This window comes from Lineus longissimus, chromosome 19, assembly GCF_910592395.1.
Source record: "Lineus longissimus chromosome 19, tnLinLong1.2, whole genome shotgun sequence".
In the NCBI taxonomy this organism is placed as follows: Eukaryota; Metazoa; Nemertea; class Pilidiophora; order Heteronemertea; family Lineidae; genus Lineus; species Lineus longissimus.
In genome coordinates, this window is record NC_088326.1 from 5137590 (window position 1) to 5146569 (window position 8980).

An 8980-nucleotide genomic window follows, 5' to 3' on the forward strand; every position below is an offset into this window, starting at 1 on the left:
AACGATGATCTGAATGATATCTTCCTTGGGACGTCATTTTCGCCATCATGACCAACCAGTTTTGGGCGCCAAGGCGGTCCTCCTCCCTCACTCAGTAAACTCAAGGGGAAGGGGCCAGATTTTTTGTTCGGATCCTTGGTTTTGCCGATCCACCGTCGTTGTCCGTATATCCATACTTCACCGCCGATAAACTCCCCCCCCCCGCTCGGCCGTCAGAAGGGCTGTTACTTTATCAGTAGTCTCCCTGCATTCCCTTCTTTTCCCACCCGTCCCTGTCGCGACAACACTTACATTACACTGACTCATGTTTGTCTCACGAGAAAGGCACTGAATGCCATCATAATGGAAGACCTGGTGTTCAATGGGTAACAGTTCCAGGGATACTGATCTAACCCAAATGCTGAGTTCATGTTGTATAGGAGAAGGGTAAGGTTGGCACTATTAATTTAGGCCTCATTCAATTACTCTGTGTCGAGCAAATTGATTGGCCGCCCGTTTATGATGGTTCGTCCGACGGATTTCCTAGCCCTTTGTGTCGGCGGTGAAAGCAGGAGACTCTAAGACTGATATTCACCACCGATGAGTCGGCATGGACATGAAGTAGATTGTTTGTGTTTTGTTATCTTCATTTTAATACTGTCACTCGATTTGCCAGTGCGCTTTCACTACGCTACCGATGTCTTGGATACATCAGCGTCTTTTTATTTGAATGACTCTAGGTACATGCAATATTGAGTCAAAGAATTGTTGGTTCGATCAATTTTATTCTCATAATGACTTTTCCATGAAGTTCTTACATGCGGCTAATGCGGCTAACATCACCCGCATCGCCGATGCAGTTTTCAAAGTGTCGAAAGATTGTATCAGCGTCATTCCCTCCGCTTATACCGCCGATGCAGTTCTCTGTCTCTGAGCCACATCGTCCGGGCAGGAATGTTGCCCGTCGCGTGCGGTAGAATGCCTTCCCATAGGTCGAACCGCGCACGTTCATCTGCACCGTCTTTCGCCATTCGGTACCGTCGCCGCAGGTAGAGATGACGTCGATGTCAATGTCGTTGGTGTTGAGCCTGTATCTGTTGATGGTGCCGATGATCATAGCCGCACCAGGACCTTGGTATGACAAATCCTTACCAGTCGAGTCCTCGGAACCAGTACTCGTTTCATCCGTTTCTGCCCTCTCGATGGTTGTGGCTCCGCCTCGTGTATGTTCCGCACCATAGCTTAGTGTCGTACCAGAACCAAGGAATCCAGCAGTTAATGTGGCACTGACTTCAAGCGAAGTAGCCCAGTTGTAATCACGACCATTTGCTATGGTAAAAGCCGCAGTTCGGGTTACGGAGTCGGTTCTGTATAATTTGAGCGTTGACGTATCGCTACTGCAGGTCTGGTCAGCATTGATTCCTATCATGGTCTCTCCCTCATCGACGGTTTCAATGGGGTTTACAACTTCGAGCTTCCTTACCTGACAACCGACGTACAAACAGGTAGCGATGCTCCATACGCGGTCGCTGAAAAGAGAGAGAATGCCAATCCAGAAATTGCGCTGAGTAGGATAACGAGGCGTTACGTATAGGAGGCAGGATAGAACTGTTCTCTCCTCAGAGCAAGATGACAGTATAAAATGTGTCTGGAGATTTAGAGACCTTAGCAATGTACCCAATTAATTTATTACGCTTATCAGTTAATCACATACTCGCATATATTCCTCTCCATCGATTTTTTGCAAGAACACGAGTTTAGTACAAGAAAATGAACCGAGAGCGAGAAATCGGCTATTGTTAATTTTGCGCATATTAATTCAAATATGACGTCACTGCTCTCCGATTGGCTAATGTGTTGTAAAGTCTCCGGCTAGCCAAACAGGGTAGAAATTTGTATCTGTTTGGCAAGCCGGGCATGCCAAACTGTGCTGATTGTCAGTGCTGTTCGGCAAGCGGCTCTCCAAACAGGGCAAAAATGATTCCCTTTCGGTGAACGGTTTGCCAAATATATCCGGCCTCAATTTTTAAGACCAGGTTGGCCGACTGACATGCCAGATTGATACAATTAGTAAAAAGTATGACAAAACTGCTTGTTTATTACACACTACCCGAATACACTGTGAATGTGTAATTTACTAATGCGTATGCGTACGGGGGGGGGGGGGGGGGGGTGGCTGTTACGGTCAGAGCATACAAGGTGTGTTTAAGGGGAAGGGGATCAGAAAAATTGGTGGTTGGGGAAAAATACTTTATGGATGGCCCTTTTCCAACCCAGTGTATAAAATTCTGTGACATATATGCATTGAAACCTCCCTTAGCTGTCACCTGGACAATACTTGTCAGTCCAGGATGATGTCCTAAATAGAGAGGTTCTAGTGGACGCTAGTTTTGGTCCTAAATTGGTTGTTTATATTCAAAGTTACGTCTTTATTAAGGACAGCACTTGTCAGTTCCGTGGGTGTCCTAAGTAGAGAGGGGCTAGTGGACACTAGTTTTGGTCCTAAATTGGTTGTTTCCATTCAAAGTTACCTCTCTATTAAGGACAGCACTTCTCAGTTCGGTGGGTGTCCTCAGTAGAGAGTTTCTACTGTAGTTCCTACTCACCCTCTGTTGCCCTGTTCCAATTTTTCCACCGGGATGAACGAGGTGAGTCCGTACATCGCTCGATCGACCTGAAAGTCTTTTACCATGGTTTCACCCCACTTGTTGATGTCACGCTCGGTTCTACATTCAGTCGCAGGTTTCGTATTGAGCTAAAAGACGTTGTTGGTTGTGAGATTAAAAACCCTAGCCAATTAACTACTTAGGTGGTGGCGTAGTCCGTCGGCTATATATTTCACACCAGCATTCGACCTTACGAGAATCTGTTGTAGCGGGAAATTCACCATAACATTTTTACGGATACGGAATTTCTTTCACAGAGGCTTTAAACCCTTGAGACAAAGGCATGAAATTTTCTTAGATGAATACCTAGTTCATAAACTATATGATTAGTGAAAGAAAATCCCTATGCCTTCATAAATGAGTGGTCATGTAATACATTGCGTACATTTCAAATATTGTAGTTCCTTGGTAAATAACCTGGGGACGGAAAAACCGCCTAGGTGTGCGACGTATAGCTGTAGGTGATTTAAATGACTGCGACAAGGCCACGTCCTTATGCCTGGTTGAGCAGTTGGGCGACAAATGAGCTGGCTACAAAGCACGACCAAAGATATTGAAGTGTACTTGCCTTACAGCATTTGTAAGTCCAGATCCTTCCCTTACCACCGTTGTAACGAGACTTAACACCGGTTATAACTGGCTTGACTTGTGGATTCATGAGTGTATCAAGATCATCACCCTCATCATTGCCGCAGTAGAAGATAATGCTGCCATCTTGTTCGACCATATCTTCGCTCCAAATACAATCTTCTCCCACGAATCCTTCCGTACAACCGTACTCCCATTTTCTGTCGTTTCTACCATTGTATTGGCTGTTCATCCTGTTGAGGTGATGGAGACTTGGGCATTCGAATTCGAAATCACTTTCGTAGGAAGTCCATTTGGCCGTGCTGCTCTGCATGCAGCTGGCGATTACCGCCAGGAGAACTGGTTTGACTATCATAGTATGGCTTCCTAGAACAGGGAAAAGTTCGCTGTCAATAAAGTATACAATTCACAATCATAGTGTGGTTTCCAAGAAAAAGGAATAAAGTATGCTATCAATCAATTATACAATATTATTTTGAATCATAGTGTGGCTTCCTAGAAAAGGGAATAAACTACGCTGTCAACAAAGTAAAGAATACTCAATCGTAGTGTGGCTTCAAACAACCTGGAAAAAGTGTGCCATCCACACACCCCTAGCTAGGCATTTCAAGAGGGCTGCAGCGCCATGCCTTAAAAAACAATTTTGAAATGCGCCTTGCCGCTAAAATATGTTTCTTGCCACGCCATGCCCTCCTTTTTTACCACCCTGCCTAAAAAAAGTGCAAACTAGCTCCTTTTATAAGCCTAGAATCTGTGCCATTTGAAGCGAGTCTCAATCCCCAGTTTGGCCTTAATATGTAACATATACCTTCCATGTGCCACGTGAGGTTAGGCGTAGTTGTGCGAGTGTCAATTATGCTCGTTCAAATTCTAGGCCATATAGTGAACAAATAGCAGAGATGACCCATGTTTTCACATTAAATGAAAAACTAGATGCATTTGGCTATCTGCCGGTGGTAATGGCATTCCCAAATCATTCATTTTGAACCGATTGAGGCCGTTTGAATATCTCACCCATCATGCCATTTCTTTGTCAATTATTTACAATTTTCAGGATCCAAGTGGTGTCAAAGGTGTCGCGACCTATCGGTGAACTTATGAATTAAATGCAATAAAAATGTTGCAGACTTCTTCTCTGGATTCATATGAACCCAGAAATGTATGGATTATGGTGCATATGATGTCATCAGCAGGAACTGAAAGACTACCTCGTGTCGGTTGCCCGGGGCCTATTTGACGCTGCCCTTGACGCCGTTCCCTGCACTGTGTAATGCCACCGTACCAGATTGTTATGAGATGTTCCCGCGGTTACGTAATCTGGGCTCTGACGTCAATCGTCACTCGTCACTGCTCAAATAATTCTGTGACGTTTTTACTTTTTGTCATTGCGACAGTCGTGCTTTGGTCTCGTAAGGGACTTTTTTCCCGAATGTTCGCGATGATGACTTGCCCTATTAACAGGACGTAACATCTATTTTAAAATGCGTTTCCAATGTGATTGCATGAGGACAACCCATGTGTATCGTATATCACTGGAAACGCCCAATTCCCCTGATTCTGCAGGATTTTAAATCGGGCATTTTATTTCTTTAAATCATAAGCATCGCATTTGCTCCTAGCTCTGTTCACCATCCCAAATGGAAATATCGCCAATTGGGCCGGACAATCACGGAAAACCCCAAATATTATACAATTTTTTCTGGACAATTCTTTCAGTGACCATTCTCCCGTGAAAGACTATTGCTTACGCTACACAAATGGCACTGAACGGCATTTCAACACGGGGCCGACGCACATCCCAAGTTCAGTGTACACATACGTCGACAACAACAGTATAGTTTTGGTCCTTCATGAAAAAAGAATAGTCCTCTGTGACTGCCCTGATGTTCCCGATTTGGGGTTTTGAGGTTGAATTGGCGTGTCCTCCGTCCTGGTGTGGAGTGGAGGGGAGCCGGGGAGATTTGGTTCTTCCATGTCGTCTGCGGCAAAAGTCTCTAGTCAAAATCGGAAATAAAACTGTGAAACGTAAAGAGGGCTGACTTGTCCCGTACGCGGATTAGACCGTTGTGATTGAACGTTGCGTCAATCAGTGTCAATACCGTTGCATTGTCCTAAAGTCGCTGCGTCATCCGTGGATTCGGTGACGTCGGGTTGACCCGTGGCGTCGCTCTTCGCGGAGAGACGTTCCCTTCGATGACGCAATTTGGCGTCAGTTTCATTCCTTTATTTTGCAAACCCAGCACAACCCTTCAGTGTACTGCTTTTGCAATACATTGGTGAATATGGACCCTTTCGGGACATACTCACAGTCTTACCACACATAAGATTTCACAGGGTTCACTTTGGTACCTGCACCATACTCCGTCTTTCCCGCACTGATTACTGATGAGAAAACACCTTTTCGAAACCGTTTTCATGGCAACCTCACCCGGCGAGCCAAACCCGCAAACACACTCTATGTCGCCACCTATGGGGACACATGCGCAACCCAGTTTTCCCACCAAATCTGACGCCAAATTGCGTCATCGAAGGGAACGTCTCTCCACGAAGAGCGACGCCACGGGTCAACCCGACGTCACCGAATCCACGGATGACGCAGCGACACGGTATTGACACTGATTGACGCAACGTTCAATCACAACGGTCTAATCCGCGTACGGGACAAGTCAGCCCTCTTTACGTTTCACAACAACAGTGTAGTTGTTGACATCCGTGAGTGTTGTTTCACATCCGTCAGTCGACGCAGTGAACAAGTTGAGCCGATTTTCCGCTTTAACTTCGATTGTGACGGGGTCAAACTCAAAGCACATCCAGGTATAGAAATAGCAAAAAAAATTCCTTGTTTTCGAATGCAAGTTTGCACCATGTATATATGCATGCAATTCTAATGACGGACATTTGGTGTAGCCTCTATATTTTCCCCATGATATCGGGAATATTGCTCTGGATTTATATTGTAAAATTTAATTTGTCTAGGAACATTTGTATTGTATGTCCAATGCTTCTACCAGAGTGTATTTAAATGGTGTCGATAAGCCGTTTATATTGCGGTGTGATTTGAGAGACTTCCTGGCGTTGTGTAGCCCTAAATGAAACCAGTTCATATTAGAATAGAATGCGTGCGACGAACTTGGATTTTTGCTATAGATCTGTTATAAGGTGTTAATTTACATGAGTATGTTTTTTATTTATTTATTTACGTATACTTATTTTTCTTATCATTTGTCGATGTTTGTATATTTCAGAAACGACCATTATTAAATGCGAGTTTAAGAACTTTATAACACGGCAACATTTATCACTGGATTATATTCCACTGCAACCATCAGTTTATTGCTTGGCGTCCAGCTGTTTGCCCAATCAGACTGGCTTCACCTACTTGCATTCACGTGCTTCAAACTTTTGAGCGCACCGAGTAAGCTTTAAGAGATTGTGTGTCATTTATCAAACCAGAACCAGAATAACTGAGACACCTGAATGGCAGCACAGTTCTAATCAAAATTTCGGGAAAATGTTACCGTTGTCTTTACCTACCTGCAGTGAACTGAGAGGAAAATGAAGAATCGACTGGAACGCGACACCGTTCTGCACACAATAAAATTATGTGCAGTTGAGAAAGATATTTGAAATATGCAAACTTGATATACAGGTGTTAACCTTGAGTATAGTGTGACGTTTAGGAGAAATTCCTCAACTGTAGTGTTTAACACTTTCATCTCCCACGTTAGTATATATAACAAGAAGGGTTAAGGAATTGAACCCGAGGCGGAGGACCTTGGTTGAGTTACCAAGACACTCGAGGGTGGAGCTAAAATACAGTCCAAACCCGAGCCGACAGGCGAGGGTTTGGACGAAATTTTAGCTCCACCCGAGAGTGTCTTGGTAACTCAACCAAGGTCCGAAGCCGAGGGTTCAATTTCTATTCTAAAATACCTCAAACTTAAAAAGATAGGCCACGAAATAACTTGAATATGTGCGAATTTGGCAAATTCCATCCATCGCCTGCCCGGAGCGCCGGTAGCGCCGTTGTTTACATTATGTTACGGCAGCCCGTATAGGAAGTCCGGATCGGCTCGCTCAAGTGACGCTAAAATCCGCGCAAATGGGCTATTTGGAGCGTTTTTCTCAGCAAATATGTGTAGTGCTCATTAAAAAACTTAGGGTGGTTGATGCTTCCTTGGCTGATTTGTGTTTGAAGCAGTGTTTTGAGAGCCTCAAACTTCTGAAGTGAGCTGTGTGCATGGTTCCACATTTTAGTGCAACCCGAGGGAACTTTGGTAGAGCATCTTGGTTGCGTGTCCAAAACACTCCACTCTCAGAACGAGGCTTATGCATTTTCCATTTAAAAGTTGACTTTACGGTACCAAGGTATTTTAGAATATGCCCCTAAGATTGGTTTCGCAGGCGCACGGATAGAGTAACGTGAACACTTAGCAGCGGTGACGTCATCACTACTTGCGGTGTCGTGACGTCGTACGCAACGTCCCTACGCGTAAACGGAGGGAAAAGACGTATAGCGGGCTCGATGCACGTAAACGCAAACGGACAGCTAATTTGACGAGTTTTCACTGACACAGAAGTCGTACATCCCGAGCAGCACCTGTAATAGTTATTAGGAATATTGTGCTGTAAATAACTGGCTTTTGTAGTCGATATCGCCTATCCATGCAGGCAAACACAGATAATGAAGTCGGGTTGCCACCTAGACTTAAATGTAACCGCTTTCTCGTGCGCAGCGAAACCGCAGAAATGACGCAGCAGTAAATAAAACGGTTACGTCTAGCTAAACGTTCACGTCGCGCTATCCGTGCGCCTGCGAAACCACCCTGACCAAACACCCCCACATTATGGCTAATTTTAACCCCGTTTTAACGCACACTCCGCCCCAGTAGGAGCAGAAACCTTCCCGGTAGATTTGAAATATCAAAAGTGACCATATATCCTACTTATATAGGAATATGGAATATATATACTTTATATATATATATATTACATCACTGTTTAGAAATCCCATTTCATGTCTATCAACATTTTTCTAATTTAATACAATATTTAATGGTATTTGCTAGTTTTGTGATTTTGAAGCCAAGTTTCTAGCTCATTTAGATTTGAAAACGGTTCATTTTCCCACCGATGAGCTTGTTTTGGCAGACATATAAGAGCAAAGTGGTGTGAGGTATACTGTTCCAATATATTTGAACGCGCAATTTGACTTAAACCTTACAAACATTGTGTACATCAATTTTTTAGTCACCTCATAAGAAACAATTTACAGTATATGTCGCCATTGAATACAACCTGATTTTGTTTGTTTTTAAATATCAAATTGCAATCAGATGAGAGTGAATGCAGCTTAATTGTGGTTTGATTATTGTTATGTTTGGCAATTAGCAGATAATCAACACATCTGCCTAAATTCTTAGATCGTTCTCATCTATATAATTTATATATTGTATGTATTTGTAACCCGATAAATCATATTATGTGTACCTCATGTGGAGAGTAAATATTTTTCGTTGAATTTTGGTCGTTCCATCATTGGTCTGCACCTCAGCTCAGTTGGCAGCGGAATTAAAAATGGCTTCATCATGGCTTCCAGTTAATTACCCGAGAGAGCTGTGGGATCAAGGGAAACTTGCCGTGACCTGACTCTTTATTTGAAAAACTCTGCCTGGAGGAAATATACCGCTAATACAAAAACTTATGATGGTCATGTAAAAACTTATTGTTGTCATGATATCAAGTAG

General features: G+C 43.6%; 1 protein-coding gene across 1 annotated transcript; it reads right to left on the reverse strand.

Annotated features, from left to right (window-relative positions):
* Positions 1–651: 651 nt before the first annotated feature.
* On the reverse strand, positions 652–6827 carry LOC135503182 (uncharacterized). Its single transcript, XM_064796619.1, has 4 exons — positions 6768–6827; positions 3214–3599; positions 2586–2734; positions 652–1508 (listed from the first exon to the last, which is right to left on the reverse strand). Exons 2-4 carry the CDS (start codon positions 3586–3588, stop codon positions 794–796), a joined length of 1239 nt encoding a protein of 412 aa, XP_064652689.1. The 5' UTR covers positions 3589–3599; positions 6768–6827; the 3' UTR covers positions 652–793.
* Between the last annotated feature and the right edge of the window lie 2153 nt (positions 6828–8980).

Excerpts from the sequence above, each read along its gene's own strand:
- LOC135503182 (XM_064796619.1), bottom strand. The coding sequence starts at position 3,588 with ATGATAGTCAAACCAGTTCTCCTGGCGGTAATCGCCAGCTGCATGCAG. Across the intron at positions 2,735-3,213 it reads GGACTTACAAATGCTGTAAG|CTCAATACGAAACCTGCGAC; the intron begins GCAAGTACACTT and ends AACGTCTTTTAG. Across the intron at positions 1,509-2,585 it reads TTGGAACAGGGCAACAGAGG|CGACCGCGTATGGAGCATCG; the intron begins GTGAGTAGGAAC and ends CTCTCTTTTCAG.